The sequence below is a fragment of the Schistocerca nitens genome, chromosome 8 (genome assembly GCF_023898315.1).
Source record: "Schistocerca nitens isolate TAMUIC-IGC-003100 chromosome 8, iqSchNite1.1, whole genome shotgun sequence".
Taxonomy (NCBI): domain Eukaryota; kingdom Metazoa; phylum Arthropoda; class Insecta; order Orthoptera; family Acrididae; genus Schistocerca; species Schistocerca nitens.
Window position 1 is genome coordinate 223,771,935 of NC_064621.1, and position 18,472 is coordinate 223,790,406.

The following is an 18,472-nucleotide window of genomic DNA, read 5'->3' on the forward strand; positions in this document are numbered from 1 at the left end:
CCAAAGCATTAGAAAGTGAACCATTGTGTGTCACAAGTAAAATTATTTTAAGTTAGAAAACTCTGCGAGGTTCCGATTTGAAGTGGTTGAAAATATGATGTACTTTTAAGATCTTGTTCACATGTGTTCACTTATCTTCAATAAGATTTCCGCATACCGAAAATTCATTAATGCCATCAGAAAATCCATTTTTGCAGACTGTCCATATAGTGCCTTAATAATTTGCTGCTGCAAATGAAACTAAAATGAAAACATACAATGACTCTTCCACAACACACTGGTTCCAGTTCCACATATAAACAGTGAATAGTTTGCCCTTTTTTAAAAATAGAGTGATATACAAAATTATGTGTGTATTCTATGCCTCCACGTGTTCCTACTGAACTGTCATTCTTAAGGTAATTACTTTTTAAAAAATCCATTATCTTTTTACAAAAGTAACAAGTCAAGTCATCTTCAAACACTAATTGCGGTCACTTAAAATATACCTAACACATGCGATTAAGATGTTTATGAGTATTTGAATAATATCACATGCTCTAGTTTGGTAATGTCAAATTTCATTAAAAACACCTCAGTGAGGGCAGGTGACAGTGGGACAAGCATGCCACATAGCCACACTCTGCACGACGTGTGTGGCCCCATGATACAGTGCGGGTGCATACTTACTGGTGACTGAGAACGAGGGCTTCCAGTGCGGTGAACTGTGGGGGGCTGAGGCAGCCCAGAGAAGTGAGCTAGCAGGGAGTTGCGTTGAATGTTGCGAACCGGGCTAGAAGAGCCCAAGGCTTTGGAGAGCTGCATGGCATTCCACTCTGCTGTCTTCTGCAACAAAAAAAACAAAAAAACTGTAAACAACATGCACACAAGCAAATGAAATATGGAGAATTATCTGCAACAAAAAGTGAAAATAGTGGATATACAAACAAGCATGTTTGAACTAAATGGCATTTAATGAATTTATATCATATGATGCTATGAAGGAAGAAACAGAGGGAAAGAAAGAATGTAACATCATGACATCGCACATACAGCGACATGTCATTCAAAACTCAGCATCAACAATGGATTATTGGAGATACAAAAAAGATAATGTAGAGAGATAACTACAGACAGACATAAATGAAGTAAAAGAGAGATTTGCATTACCAGCTACAATACACAAGCACAAAAAATGTTGTATGTTGTGTCATTACGAAAAACAGCAGCCAGTTCTCTGAAATAGGTTTGGGATATATTCTGTATGTTAAATATTGGATGAAAAACACTACCAATCAGAACTCTTATAACACTACATACTACTATGCAAGACATATAAATATGATTCTTTTTCTCTAGACAGCTGCTCAGTTAGTGAACACAGAGGCAAAGGAAGAAACAACTTGGTCACCTCACACTGCAACAGTATTGGCCTGTGACAGCATGAAACTAGGTGCCTGTGGTTGTGGTTGGGCGTGTATGGCCTCTGGTGGCTGCTGGACATCATCTGGTGCACTCATGGGAGCAAGAAGTGGAGGGGCAGCCTGCAGTGGTCCATTGGCAACCAGCAGTTATGACGAGCTAAGGTCACTGGGCCAACACTAATATGGCTATCTGACTACAGACACCACAACGGATTTTTGAGTGAAAAAATACTACCAGTGTTTCTGGTGTGATACACAGGTCACACTTTTTTTGGCATCCAACTGGGTTATTGATTTCAATGTTCACAAATTTTGATAACTTCTCCTGTTATGTCCATTGGGTGACACAATCAATAATGCTGGTTATGCTCATTGCCTGGCAAGTCTAAACAACAAATATAGCCACAATGCTGCTCACACAGCCTGTCAGTACAATGTGCAGTTGACAAAACGTTGTTTGAAATAAAAACATAAACCAGACTCAATGATAAAAAATGCATGTATTAACACCAAATTATTTCCCTGCCTCTGCGTAACTTACTTTCATCCTTATGCAGTGTTGACAACATATGTGACAGGTTGAATTTCAAAGTAGGCAGAGAAACCAAATCTGAAGCACTGCACATTTAAGCACATTCCAGTATGTATAAGGGTTACAAGGTAACAGCAACTAACTGCAAGTCTTCATGTATTTTAATGACATACTGCTATATAATGACCACTTGACATGTTCCCTCATGTGTAATGTGTAATTTTTATGACAAAAGTTTATGACTACCATTATTTTTAGTTACTGTGCTGTCGTTTCTTCATCAAACATTGTAACAAAACCATGTCTTTTCTTCGTATGCAGATTACGTCTCCTCTGCAACCTGTTCTGCACTAGAAACAGAAATGTTTGCAAAGCAAAGCCCTGCTAAATGATCAAAACATTTCTCCACAAATTTTTGTATATTGATTCTTCAATTAGAGTCAAGAAACACTTCATAAAATTTCAAGCTCTGTGTACTCTGCTCTCAAGTACTCTGTATGACATGATATGAATGACCAATCTCTCAAGTCGTGATGACAGCTCAGCTTCTTCTTTTGTTCTGTAATGTGGTGCCAATTGTCACAGTTCTCATTGCTCTGTAATGTGTGGTGCATCTCCAGGCCAGGTCAAGATTGCATGGGATAAACCAACCAAACCAGCAGGTACCACTAAGTGTGATAAAGCAGCTATTTTTGTCCTGCCTTGTAAAATTGCTACGTCCATCTACATAAGATTTCATGCACAAATGAGATAAACTTCGCAAGTAGTAGACAAGTCTAAATCCACTATTTAAACCACAGAATATTTATATGAGACCAACATTTGAAAGCGTAAGGGAACTGAGGTCAAAGAAACATTTATATTTTTATGATGGCGATCACCATCCGTCAGTACTATAGATATTATGTAACACATCACTTAACCAAAGTGACGCGTTGCACCACTTAGCCGCCTCCTAGATAAATGACATTGTTGCAGTTATTTAAACATACACAAATAAACAGCACCGGTAGTAGTGACTACCTCTCTCTCATTATGGCAACACAATAGTCAAATCTTCAATATGAACTGGAATTCATGAAGTAAGTTAAAGTTATCCAATGATCTGAACTTAAGTTGCCTTTTACATTACATTATTACATAATGAACATGGACAAACAACGAAGAGAACTGCCAACCATTTCACCTCTAGTCACAATTTGTAACTTTTTTGTTACCCAGAAAGAATATTAATTGGTGGATCATACTCATTATACACTTCTAATGCCCATTTGCACTGTTTTTACCTCATCTATAAGATACTGGTATGTGTGTTATGTCTCTGGCAATCCTATGAAAACATATTTTAACAGATGGATAACAGAAGGCTCCACACGACCAAAACTGCAGAATAAGGAAAGAGAGACCATAGACATGGTACTCCAGGAGGAGGAGAAGAAAGGAAAAGAAAGACTATGAATGCTAGAATCAAAGATGGATCCCCAAAGACAGATACAACCACGCCACCCTTTCTGACTCAAAAGATACAGGGTGGTTATAACTGAACTTTCGCTACTTGAGAGGGCCACTATGACAAACAAGTAATCATAGAACAGTAAAACTTGGGGAAATGTCTGTAAGGACATGCAGAAAAAACATAACAAATAAACAACTGAAAGAAATAGGTTTTAATTTCCACAATGGGGAATAACATTTGTGAACCAGGTACTATGTTTGATGTTCCAGGTTACAAACTTTGCTCAATGTGATGACCATCTGCATCCGTGACAGCTTGGAAATGCACTATTGCTGCTCAGAACAATGGTGGACAATGGACTGATCAGCTGTCGTGACACAGCTCGTGTACTGCTCGAAGATTGCACATTGCATTCAGCATTCTCAGCCATGACAACAGTAATTTCTCCAGCAGTTTGTGGCACAATTGGCCATTGGCCTCTCCCAGTAGCAATTTGCAAATTACCAGTTAATTTGTGCTTCCAAATCATGTTCTTCAACCCCATTGTGGAAACAAGACCTCTCCGTACTCCTCTACTGTGTCATTACTCACAAAGAGCAGCAGTACTATTGCTGTTGTTTCGATAAAACAGCTTTATAAGTAAGCCCTGTTCATCTTGTCCAGATCCACTGCCTGCAGCTGTAATACACACTGTTTCAGCCCTATGATGCCATACTAATACCACCACCAAATGGCAAGTCATGACACTGACACTAATAACCATGCAAATCCTGCAGTACACAGTCTGAACATCATTCGTATAAAGTTGGGTATCTAAGTGATAAATAATTTTCTGTCTACACTGGCTCACCAATCATACAGAATGTCTCAACCGGCTTCACCTCCACAGGTCCTGAAAATTGGCTCTATCATCCTACTATTGACAGCCTACTGAGAGTGTAGCAACACAAATAGTAACTTTCATTCTGTCGACCAACTAACTTATACGGAAAACCACAGCTTATGATCCATACTCTTATTTGGCTTACGTTAGCTTTAAGTAAGACAGGTAAGTACGTAGATACACTACTTAATCTAAGTTAACAATAATCTCCCCTACAAAATTCCATATTAGGCCTAACACAAAGCTTAACCAATCACAAAAAGGTACAAATATGTCTAGTATAAAAATCTTAACCAACCAGGTTTCTACTAATCAACAGAAAAGCATACTAAAAACTCAGCAACACATATGCTAATATACTTGCCTATTATACCTACATTAGGTGTCACAGGAGACAGACTGCAGCATGTATAAGTATATAATATTGTTTTGCTTTGAGGCACTGTCACCAAACCTGTGGAGGTAGAATGTTAGCACATAAATTACTATACACCTTTCCTTTTCTTTCCCCATTTGACGTGACATTGTTAATGGGCTGCATCTATAAAGATGATTCTCCAAACAAAAATATTCTTGTTAATGTTTTTTTCCATGGTTTTGTAGAATTGTACTGCTGCATATTTTTGATTATGTAGCATATGCTATCATATATATGTTTTCCAAGACCTTACACTCACAATATGAGTGTAAAGTGTTGTTGTTGTCTTCAGTCCAGAGACTGGTTTGATGCAGCTCTCCATGCTACTCTATCCTGTGCAAGCTTCTTCATCTCCCAGTACTTACTGCAACCTACATTCTTCTGAATCTGTTTAGTGTATTCATCTCTTGGTCTCCCTCTACGATTTTTACCCTCCATGCTGCCCTCCAATACTAAATTGGTGATCCCTTGATGCCTCAGAACATGACAATCCGACCAATCCCTTCTTCTAGTCCAGTTGTGCCACAAAGTTCTCTTCTCTCCAATTCTATTCGATACCTCCTCATTAGTTATGTGATCTACCCACCTAATCTTCAGCATTCTTCTGTAGCACCACATTTCGAAAGCTTCTATTCTCTTCTTGTCTAAACTATTTATTGTCCACGTTTCACTTCCATACATGGCTACACTCCGTACTTTCAGAAACGACTTCCTGACACTTAAATCTATACTTGATGTTAACAAATTTATCTTCTTCAGAAACGCTTTCCTTGCCATTGCCAGTCTACATTTTATATCCTCTCTACTTCAACCATCATTAGTTATTTTGCTCCCTAAATAGTAAAACTCATTTACTACTTTAAGTGTCTCATTCCCTAATCTAACTCCCGCAGCATCACCCGAATTAATTCGACTACATTCCATTATCCTCATTTTGCTTTTGTTGATGTTCATCTTATATCCTCCTTTCAAGACAGTGTCCACTCCGTTCAGCTGCTCTTCCAGGTCCTTTGCTGTCTCTGACAGAATTACAATGTCATTGGCGAACCTCAAAAGTTTTTATTTCTGCTCCATGGACTTTAATTCCTACTCCGAATTTTTCTTTTGTTTCCTTTACTGCTTGCTCAATATACAGATTGAATAACATTGGGGAGGGGCTACAACCCTGTCTTACTCCCTTCCCAACCTCTGCTTCCCTTTCATGCGCCTTGACTCTTGTAACTGCCATCTGGTTTCTGTACAAATTGTAAATAGCTTTTCGCTCCCTACATATCTCTTTTTTTATTGTGCCTGTCGCGGCTCAGCATCTTTCCTATATGGTGAGTAGCAACTTTCCTTCTCTCATATTGTTACATTCCATCCTGGATTTTCCATTGTTTGATTTTCTTTAATCAGTTAGAAAATCATTTATTCACTAACAATCCTGCAGCAGCCAGTAAAGTTCTCTACTATTACCTCCATGTGGATGATGATGTTTTGTTAGTTAAAGGAGATCAAAGCAACATTAATGGCATAGTGGAGAGGATGAGTGCTATTTACTCAAAAATTAGATTTACAGTTGAGCATGAAAATAAAGGAGCCATCAACCGTATCAACATTATTGTTACAGGAGAGGCAGGTAAACACTGTTTTACTGTGTATTTAAAACTGACCAGTACAAACCCTCTTACTGACTCTTAATTTTGGCACCCTGAAGTATCCAGATAGTATATTTTCAATCTACAATTAATAGCTTATTAAAACTGCCATTAAGAGAGCATGAGAGGAATAAAGAAATCGCTTTTATAAAGAAAGTTGTAGTAACCAAGGTTATCCACCCTCAACAGTAACTAAATGACTATAGAAAGACAACAACAGCATAAAATCAATGGCAGCATACCGACAGATGAACAGAAAGACAAGAAGTTGTATGCATGCTCATGGGTTATGAAGGATGTGTTTCAGAAATATTGCTAGCCAATTTCGCAGTACCAATTTGCGTATAGTGTTTAAGACTAATAACATTACTTTCTTCCGACTGAGGTACTAAGTGAACAGATAAGCCTCAAAATTCATGGCAAAAGGTGTATATAAATTAAAGTGTGGAAATTGTTGTAGGTCAAACAGCCACGATGTTTGAAATACACTTCAAAGAGCACACTTCAATTTACAGTAATAAAACAGCATTTAGTGAGCATCTTCTAACATCAAAGTATGCTGTTGGAACTACTGAAATGCATTTGGAAATGTTGCACAACAAACCTCAGGGACACCACCTGACAGTGAAGGAAGAAAATGAGATTTTTGCACACCATCTGCAAGAACCTGAAAACACATTAAATAAGCAGAACTGTTTCATTAACAGTGCATTTTTAGAAACTTTGAAAGCCTCTTCCAATGGTCTATCTCACGGAAGCACACATATGATCAATAGCTCCACTAACTGAGAAGAGACAGCAGCAGCACGTTGGCTCATATACTGTCTTAGCAGCAGACTGGCATGCATACTGTCTTATATATATATATATATATATATATATATATATATATATATATATATATATATATATATATATATATATACTGCAAAACTGTGTGCTGTACAATGCCACAAAACAGAATCAAATGCAATTAACCATAAATGTCACAGAATGTCCCCACTAACTTTAGTTGCTGCACAAAGTTTCACTTTTATAGTTTACCAATTTTTTACATTTTATGGTTTAATACTTTCAATTGTTTTATTTATTTATTTTTAATATATTCAATGACTCTTCAAAGAGTTCTAGGTCCTCTAGATAATACCACTTCTATAATCTTATGATCTTTATGTCCTTCACTATTTATACATCTATTGTTCTGAGCCTACACTTCTTATATTTTAACAAAAAATTTTTTTACACAGTTTTATTTTTATACTTTGAATATCTTAGGAAACTAATTCAGTTTTTGCTGCTACATTTCCACTTTTATAATCTTTTTTAAATTTTATAATTCTATCCTGGTATTTTAACAGAAGGTTTTTTTTTTTACATAATTGACTTTTTGCAATTTTAGTATGTGACCCACTCTTGTTAAACCCATAGCACCCTTACCGCTGACCCTCCACCCTGCCCCCTCCCCCCTTGCCTTCTTTGCCCACTCTCAGCCCCCCCCCCCCACACCCCCTCACTCCATTTTATAATTTTACTAGTTTATGCCGTCCACATTTTACATATCCACTGTTCTACACTCTTAGTATTCCAATGAGAATTTTTTACACAATCACACATTGTATAATTTTAGCACAACCCCTCTTGTTAAAAGCATGACATCCCCACCACATCTTCCCTGCTTCATTTCTGCTCCACCAATCAGCCTCACTACATCCCCCCCCCCCCGCCCCCACCCCCGCCCCCCTACCTCCAACTATTTAAAGCAGTAACCACAGTTGCAAAACATAGTACTCTGATATGTGGTTCTGAGAGGACAAGATGGGTTGTTGTTGCAATTTCTCTTTTTTACTTATTGTAAAATAATATATGGTGTATATTAAATATTACTTTGTTTTGGATCTGAAGATCATTCTGAATGACTGAAAAATGTAATCTAATCAAGACTGAGGTGGAACACCAAATTAGAATTATCACAGATTATCTTGTTGCTTTTATACTACTTAGAGTGTCATTAAGTCATGTTAGAGAAACTCCACATGATATGATCTCATAAATGTAAATGATATTTGAAATTAACTCTCATTTCATGTTTTAATATTTACACAGCTTCTTCTTCTTTTTACATAGAATGAATATGGCACCACAATAAATGTGCTTGGTATTTGTGACCGTCATTGACCATTATGAACAGAATCATGACCAGTGAGGACAAAATTTTCCTCAAAACAATACTTAGGATAGGGCAGTTGATGGAAATAATTTATAGGAAACTGGTCAGCAGGAGGAAAAGAAAGTGTTATACAGAAATTGAATTAGTAAATTACATAACAGCTAACGGAGTCCTAGATTCATCACCTCGCATACTCCATAAAGAACATAAGACTCACTTGAGGTCAGACTAAAGGTTACCTATATTTAATTTCTACCTTAATAATCCTTTGTGTTTTTCATTTGATGGGTCTACCAGAAACACCGTTTTCGGATGTAGTATACTACTGTCTTATACGGGTCTTTGTAGCAGCAAAAGAAATTACTAGTCTTTTTCTTTATGTTCAAATTTGAATGGTAGGCTTTAAAAGGTATCATACCATCTACATGAAAATCAGATATGATTGCACTAAGGTTACCACATTTTGATCGCAGCCCCCGGAAACTACAGGTGTGGTGTGATTTCCGTAATTGTCAGTACTCTGAGAATCTCTGAGCACAGATTTCCTGATTATTACTTCACAATTCACTGCATTATTTCCAAGCAGTGATGACCTGAAGTCAGACATTCATTCCTGTAGTGCTTTGGACAACTGCTAGATGGATATTCCTGCTTCCACAGAGTGCTACATGACTTGAAAGCGTAACACAGGTGTGATCAGTTCCTGTGTATTCATTGTTGCAATGCACATTAGTAGTGTCTCGATTGGCTGAAGAGTCATGAGGAATAGAACAGGGGCTGTCACAGGAATTCAAACAAAATAAACTATGAGGAGTTTAAATGGTATCCAAGAGAAAAAATTCTGTGCTAGCACTTCACTGCAAAGACACTAGCAATGTGTTTGCCCAGCATGACAAGTGGTGTCACCAACACAAAATTCAAAGCCTGAATTATAGAGAAGCTGGAGCCTGATATCATACTTGATTATAACAAAAATAATAATGGTGTTGGTCATGGCAATCAGTTGGTGACATAATATAATTTTCAATGACAACCAATGAAATGGTGTAAAAAGATATTTTTTTCATGCGTTTATCTGTGTGTCATCAATTCCTACATTCGTTAAAAGAAACTTAGACCTTTGTCTCATAAACGAATCATTCCACTTACATTTATGGTGAGTGCACAGTACTGCAAACAAGTGAGGTGGTGTTTCAAACAGTACATATAAATGAGAATATTGCTCAATGAAAACAATTATATAAATCCAATGAACTAGTGTTTTCTTCTAATTTTCCAAATATAATTATTCCATAAATAAGTGGTGAATTTCAAAACACCTTAAATAAGCACGGAGGTAAAGGGTGATAGTATATATTTAAATTTAAAAAAAATGTTTTTCTCCTTGATCTCATAAGCAGGATCCATTTAAAAAAGCGGCCAAAAAAATGTACGACTTGTGGGTCTGACTGGAACATGTTACATTCTTGTAACCAGCATTTGGCCTACTTCATTAACTTTCTTTGTGCACAGTTCTGTATATCACTGGCATCCCTCTCTCTATCATCTGGCCAACAAAAAAAAATGTCAGTAGTGGTTCCCCATTAAACATCCAGTTCATCATATCACCTGGAGAAAGTTCTACTGACAAATGAGGTAAAACACTCAAAATACTGGGTTCATCTGACCCCAGGTAGTACATTTATTAGAAAAACACATTCAACATAATCTCCTGATTTTCTTCATTATTCTTCCCGACAGATTAGACTGGGGATGATATTTGGAAATAATAGCGAGTTTGACACCTTTCAAGGCCAGGAACTCTTTAAAGTTATTATTTACAAATTCTGTACCATTATCTGTTGATAAACAATGGGTTTTCCCACATCCTGAAAGTATTCTCTTAAACAATTGTTTATAGTGGCTGTGTTTGCCAGTTTTACAAGATATAATATTATAAGTCACTTTACTACTGTCCTCTTTAACCTTCTGACACAATGTACAAGTCCTTAAAACTCTCCTTACCACTCTACTTAAGTTTTTAAAATATTAGAATTTTGCCAAATGCTTAATACACTTCCTTATCCATAAGTGACCACAGCCTTTAGGCAAAAATCAAATAATATCTTCTTCAGCTATTTGAGGAGTACACAACCTCCAATGTTTTGAGTTCTCCTTGAAACTCCAAAACATAATACCTTTGCACATCAACCATTTCTTCTCCTCCTTTCTGACAATGCTTCATGGCTCCATGACCTAATAATATTACTGAAATAATCATTACACTCCAGTTCTTCTTTGACTTTACCAACTAGAAGTTGTACTCCATTTCTGGTTTATCTAATAGCTTTACTGTACACATTATTCTGGGTCCTTTCATTCTACTCATCTTATTCACATGTAAGGGCAGTGGGGAAATGGTATTTAAGGACCCTTTAATGTAATTTATCTGAACTCTTGTAAGAATAACACTGACCTCATTAATTGACTATGCAGCAACCAACTTTTCATTAAGAAAGCTAGGGCTTGGTGGTTTGTGAACGTCCTTATTTTTGACCCCCATATAAGAGTTTGAAATTTATGTAAACTCCAAACAATTGCCAAAAATGACTTTTCTGTAGCTACACAATTCAATTCACATTTATTAATGTTTCTAGTAGCAAAATCTCTCATGTTATGTTCTCCTTTTTCTGGATCCCATTCCTCTTGAAATAATCTGCAGCCTAGCCCACAATCCAATGCATCTGTGGCTAATTTGAAAGCTAGATTCATTTTTTGATGACAAAAACTTTGTTTCCAGGAAAGCTTGCTTTTATTAAATCATTAAATTGCACCATCATTCAAAATCCACTTCGATTGTTGTTTTAATGGGCACTGAAGTCGCAGGTCATTCATCAATTGTCCTTTTACAAAATGCTTGTGGAAATCAGCGAACTCTATCAAAGAACACAACTGTTTTACATTTTGTGGTTCCAAGCAGTCTTTAATTGTTTGAACCCATTCCAGATCAGGTTGTATTGTCTTAACATCTATCATATGACCAAAAAACTTCAATTCCTCCCTTTCAAAATGGGACTTATTGAGTCTTATTGTTATACCTTATCCTGTAACCTTTTTTTAAAATGTTAATTAATTAGTACCTCTTCCAAGGTACTGGAAATAAGTAGCAGATTGTACATGATTAACTAGTGTACTAGTAACTACCCAAGGCTTTGTCTAGTGCCCCAATGAAAACCGCTACAGATGTCTTTAAGTCAAAAGGTTGTACTCAAAATTGATACAACTTTCCATTGAATAGAAATGCCTGTGTAAGGATAACTGCCAGCAGCATCGTGTTAACTCCATCGAGCTAAAGACAAGAACTTTGACACTGACTCCTCCATTCATACAGGCCTATCCCTCCCTGTTTCAATGCACTCATCTAAAGTTTGGGTGTCTAACACCAATCAAACTACTCCTACTTTTTTTTCATAACTAGCAATGCATTATTGTATATACTTAGGCCATGGCCAGAGTTGAGCAGGGCAGGCAGTACTGAACAGGATTTGTCCTGCAGCATGCAACAAAAACCTGTTTGGTGACATCGAAACATCCTGGAGGCAAGCATTGCAGGGGGTACATTTAATTGGCAATGACAGCATCCAGCAGAGCATCCGCATGCACCACAAATCAGTTTGTGTTTCTCTAGCATGCAGCAAGTGGCAAGCTATGTCCTTTGGCGAATATAACACAGCAGTACAAGAAAAGGAAAGAAATTTGGCAATCTAGTCATTCTCAGTATAAAAGTAGGTCACTTTGAAGAATGATATGTAGTGAAAATGCAATAACTGTTGACGGTAAGTAAACATATTCATTGTGGCACTCTGTTCTGACAAAAGTAATTCACAAACATGTCTCAACATTTCTTGGCACTGGTGATAAACTATTATGTAGTCTACTAAGATCACTATACTTTACAGTTTCCATGCTGTTTTCAGTTTTATTGTAATGTCACTATTTACATCACATTCACTAATGGCACAGGCATTCTCGGATATTCATGTAATTTATCAGAATCCAATCATAAAACCTCATACCATGTATTAAACCCTCCAAACAATTCTCTCTTTCACTAGAACACTTGAACCTTTTCTTTGCACTGAATAAGCTGACTTTCAGAAATGTATTTTATTTCAATGTCAAATCAGTTAGCAATGTGCCCAATTCCACTGTTTGTCTGGTCTCTGCAGAACACTACAACACAATTCTGAACACGGAACTGCTACTCAGGACACTACATCATTGGCTTGCATTCCGACATCATTGAACATTCTGCCCACACCCGGCCACACTGCACTCAGGCTGTAGCATTAAACTGTGTTCAATCATCTTATGTATTTCTTTATAAACAGCAATGAATACTCACTGAAATAGTATATGGTTTCCAAAAGAGAAGTTTTTCACTCTATCTTAAATTTACACACGTACTCACCTATGAGATGGCATCATGGCAAGAAATTTCTCATTAGATTCTGACAATACCCTTTTCACGGCAGTCCCTGGTAAGCCAAAAATACTTCTTTATATGTGAATGATATGTCTTGTAACTTCTTCTGCTAGAGAGTTAGCATTTTAGAATCCAGTGGCTTTACTTTTAATAACTTCTACTAATTCTTCCCCTTCCATACTTTGATTTCTACTACTACCATCTTAGGCATAGTGACTAAATGAACATTTTTCACCCTATGTGCTTATTAGAGACCGAACTAGCTTGCACTTTATAGGTACTGTTTAGAATTATCTATTCTACTCTATTTGCATTGATGATGATGATGATTATTATTATTATTATTATTATTATTATTATTATCTTTACTTTCTCAGACGTAAGTCTGGTGAGGAATGGAGTGACGCGGACCTTTATCAAGCGTCACTTCCTTTTTGCTGTACGGTATATGTTATATTGCATTTAGGAACTTTCGGGTAATTGAACATGTATCAATAATTACGGATTTCTGTAATTGTATATATATGTTTGGATGTAGCTGTATTGCATTGATGTATTGGTGGATATTGTGTGGTATGACTCCTGTAGTTGATAGTATAATTGGTATGATGTCAACTTTATCCTGATGCCACATGTCTTTGACTTCCTCAGCCAGTTGGATGTATTTTTCAATTTTTTCTCCTGTTTTCTTTTGTATATTTGTTGTATTGGGTATGGATATTTCCATTAGTTGTGTTAATTTCTTCTTTTTATTGGTGAGTATGATGTCAGGTTTGTTATGTGGCGTTGTTTTATCTGTTATAATGGTTCTGTTCCAGTATAATTTGTATTCATCATTTTGTTGTATTGGGTATGGATATTTCCATTAGTTGTGTTAATTTCTTCTTTTTATTGGTGAGTATGATGTCAGGTTTGTTATGTGGCGTTGTTTTATCTGTTATAATGGTTCTGTTCCAGTATAATTTGTATTCATCATTCTCCAGTACATTTTGTGGTGCATACTTGTATGTAGGAACGTGTTGTTTTATAAGTTTATGTTGTAAGGCAAGCTGTTGATGTATTATTTTTGCGACATTGTCATGTCTTCTGGGGTATTCTGTATTTGCTAGTATTGTACATCCGCTTGTGATGTGATCTACTGTTTCTATTTGTTGTTTACAAAGTCTGCATTTATCTGTTGTGGTATTGGGATCTTTAATAATATGCTTGCTGAAATACCTGGTGTTTATTGTTTGATCCTGTATTGCAATCATGAATCCTTCTGTCTCACTGTATATATTGCCTTTTCTTAGCCATGTGTTGGATGCGTCTTGATTGATGTGTGGCTGTGTTAGATGATATGGGTGCTTGCCATGAAGTGTTTTCTTTTTCCAATTTGCTTTCTTCGTATCTGTTGATGTTATGTGATCTAAAGGGTTGTAGAAGTGGTTATGAAATTGCAGTGGTGTAGCCGATGTATTTATATGAGTGATTGCCTTGTGTATTTTACTAGTTTCTGCTCGTTCTAGAAAGAATTTTCTTAAATTGTCTACCTGTCCATAATGTAGGTTTTTTATGTCGATAAATCCCCTTCCTCCTTCCTTTCTGCTTAATGTGAATCTTTCTGTTGCTGAATGTATGTGATGTATTCTATATTTGTGGCATTGTGATCGTGTAAGTGTATTGAGTGCTTCTAGGTCTGTGTTACTCCATTTCACTACTCCAAATGAGTAGGTCAATATTGGTATGGCATAAGTATTTATAGCTTTTGTCTTGTTTCTTGCTGTCAGTTCTGTTTTCAGTATTTTTGTTAGTCTTTGTCTATATTTTTCTTTTAGTTCTTCTTTAATATTTGTATTATCTATTCCTATTTTTTGCCTGTATCCTAGATATTTATAGGCATCCGTTTTTTCCATCGCTTCTATGCAGTCGCTGTTATCCAATATGTAATCTTCTTGTTTAGTGTGTTTTCCCTTGACTATGCTATTTTTCTTACATTTGTCTGTTCCAAAAGCCATATTTATATCATTGCTGAATCCTTCTGTTATCTTTAGTAATTGGTTGAGTTGTTGATTGGTTGCTGCCAGTAGTTTTAGATCATCCATGTATAGCAAATGTGTGATTTTGTGTGGGTATGTTCCAGTAATATTGTATCCATAATTTGTATTGTTTAGCATGTTGGATAGTGGGTTCAGAGCAAGGCAGAACCAGAAAGGACTTAATGAGTCTCCTTGGTATATTCCACGCTTAATCTGTATTGGCTGTGATGTGATATTATTAGAGTTTGTTTGGATATTAAGTGTGGTTTTCCAGTTTTTCATAACTATGTTTAGGAACTGCATCAATTTAGGATCTACTTTGTATATTTCCAATATCTGTAGTAACCATGAGTGGGGTACACTATCAAAAGCTTTTTGGTAATCAATGTATGCGTAGTGTAGTGACCTTTGTTTAGTTTTAGCTTGATATGTCACCTCTGCATCTATTATCAGTTGCTCTTTACATCCTCGTGCTCCTTTGCAACAGCCTTTTTGTTCTTCATTTATAATTTTGTTTTATTATTATTATTATTATTATTATTATTATTATTATCTTTACTTTCTCAGACGTTAAGTCTGGTTAAGAATGGAAAGTGACGCGGACCTTGATCAAGCGTCACTTCCTATTAACTGTACGGTATGTGTGATATTGCATTTAGGAACTTTCGGGTAATTGAACATGTATCAATAATTACGGATTTCTGTAGTTGTATATATATGTTTGGATGTAGCTGTATTGCATTGATGTACTGGTGGATATTGTGTGGTATGACTCCTGCAGTTGATAGTATAATTGGTATGATGTCAACTTTATCCTGACGCCACATGTCTTTGACTTCCTCAGCCAGTTGGATGTATTTTTCAATTTTTTCTCCTGTTTTCTTTTGTATATTTGTTGTATTGGGTATGGATATTTCCATTAGTTGTGTTAATTTCTTCTTTTTATTGGTGAGTATGATGTCAGGTTTGTTATGTGGCGTTGTTTTATCTGTTATAATGGTTCTGTTCCAGTATAATTTGTATTCATCATTCTCCAGTACATTTTGTGGTGCATACTTGTATGTAGGAACGTGTTGTTTTATAAGTTTATGTTGTAAGGCAAGCTGTTGATGTATTATTTTTGCGACATTGTCATGTCTTCTGGGGTATTCTGTATTTGCTAGTATTGTACATCCGCTTGTGATGTGATCTACTGTTTCTATTTGTTGTTTACAAAGTCTGCATTTATCTGTTGTGGTATTGGGATCTTTAATAATATGCTTGCTGTAATACCTGGTGTTTATTGTTTGATCCTGTATTGCAATCATGAACCCTTCTGTCTCACTGTATATATTGCCTTTTCTTAGCCATGTGTTGGATGCATCTTGATCGATGTGTGGCTGTGTTAGATGATACGGGTGCTTGCCATGAAGTGTTTTCTTTTTCCAATTTACTTTCTTCGTATCTGTTGATGTTATGTGATCTAAAGGGTTGTAGAAGTGGTTATGAAATTACAGTGGTGTAGCCGATGTATTTATATGAGTGCTTGCCTTGTGTATTTTGCTAGTTTCTGCTCGTTCTAGAAAGAATTTTCTTAAATTGTCTACCTGTCTATAATGTAGATTTTTTATGTCGATAAATCCCCTTCCTCCTTCCTTTCTGCTTAATGTGAATCTTTCTGTTGCTGAATGTATGTGATGTATTCTATATTTGTGGCATTGTGATCGTGTAAGTGTATTGAGTGCTTCTAGGTCTGTGTTACTCCATTTCACTACTCCAAATGAGTAGGTCAATATTGGTATGGCATAAGTATTTATAGCTTTTGTCTTGTTTCTTGCTGTCAATTCTGTTTGCAGTATTTTTGTTAGTCTTTGTCTATATTTTTCTTTTAGTTCTTCTTTAATATTTGTATTATCTGTTCCTATTTTTTGTCTGTATCCTAGATATTTATAGGCATCTGTTTTTTCCATAGCTTCTATGCAGTCGCTGTGGTTATCCAATATGTAAGCTTCTTGTTTAGTGTGTTTTCCCTTGACTATGCTACTTTTCTTACATTTGTCTGTTCCAAAAGCCATACTTATATCATTGCTGAATACTTCTGTTATCTTTAGTAATTGGTTGAGTTGTTGATTTGTTGCTGCCAGTAGATTTAGATCATCCATGTATAGCAAATGTGTGATTTTGTGTGGGTATGTTCCAGTAATATTGTATCCATAATTTTATTATTTAGCATGTTGGATAGTGGGTTCAGAGCAAGGCAGAACCAGAAAGGACTTAATGAGTCTCCTTGGTATATCCCATGCTTAATCTGTATTGGCTGTGATGTGATATTATTTGAATTTGTTTGGATATTAAGTGTGGTTTTCCAATTTTTCATTACTATGTTTAGGAACTGTATCAATTTAGGATCTACTTTGTATATTTCCAATATTTGTAGTAACCATGAGTGGGGTACACTATCAAAAGCTTTTTGGTAATCAATGTATGCGTAGTGTAGCGACCTTTGTTTAGTTTTAGCTTGATATGTCACCTCTGCATCTATTATCAGTTGCTCTTTACATGACTGATGACCATAGCTGTTAAGTCCCATCGTGCTCAGAGCCAGCTCTTTACATCCTCGTGCTCCTTTGCAACAGCCTTTTTGTTCTTCATTTATAATTTTGTTCTGTGTTGTATGTGTCATTAATTTCTGTGTAATGACTGAAGTTAATATTTTGTATATTGTTGGTAGGCATGTTATGGGGCGATATTTAGCTGGGTTTGCTGTGTCTGCTTGATCTTTAGGTTTCAGATAAGTTATTCCATGTGTAAGTGTATCAGGGAATGTGTATGGGTCTGCAATGTAACTGTTAAATAATTTAGTTAGATGTGAATGTGTTGAGGTGAACTTCTTTAACCAGAAATTTGCTATTTTATCATTTCCAGGGGCTTTCCAATTGTGAGTAGAATTAATTGCTTGGGTGACTTCATGTTGCAAGAAATTTGCTATTTTATCATTTCCAGGGGCTTTCCAATTGTGAGTAGAATTAATTGCTTGGGTGACTTCATGTTGCAAAATTATCACTTCAGGCATTTGTGGTATCATCTTGTATGTGTCTGTTTCTGCTTGTATCCACCGTGCATGCCTGTTATGTTGTACCGGGTTTGACCATATGTTGCTCCAGAAGTGTTCCATGTCTGTTATGTTTGGTGGATTGTTTATTTTAATGTGTGTGCTATCTATTGTCTGGTAAAATTTCTTTTGGTTTGTGTTGAATGTTTGGTTTTGTTTCCTTCTATTTTCACTTTTTTTGTATCTTCTGAGTCGTTTGGCTAATGCTTGTAATTTCTGCTTCTTTTCGTCTAATTGCTCTGTCGCTTCTTGTTGTGAGATTTTACCTAACCTTTTTCGTTTTTTTTCCGAGATTTCATTTCTTATAAATTGTGTTAGCTGTCCGATGTCTTTTCTCAGTTTTTCTATTCTGATCTGTAGCCTGTGTTGCCATGCTGGTTTTGTGGGTTTCTTCTGTGTGTT

The 18,472-nt window shown here is 36.2% G+C and overlaps 1 protein-coding gene across 5 annotated transcripts in view; it reads right to left on the bottom strand.

Moving 5' to 3' along the window:
* LOC126199283 (mediator of RNA polymerase II transcription subunit 25-like) overlaps positions 1–18,472 on the bottom strand; it is a 371,538-nt gene that overhangs the window by 104,776 nt on the left and 248,290 nt on the right. For all 5 annotated transcript variants that reach the window (XM_049936094.1, XM_049936096.1, XM_049936097.1 and 2 more), the window contains one exon: positions 670–825. In XM_049936094.1, coding sequence (XP_049792051.1) covers positions 670–825 — 156 coding nt within the window. The remainder of the gene's footprint in view (positions 1–669; positions 826–18,472) is intronic.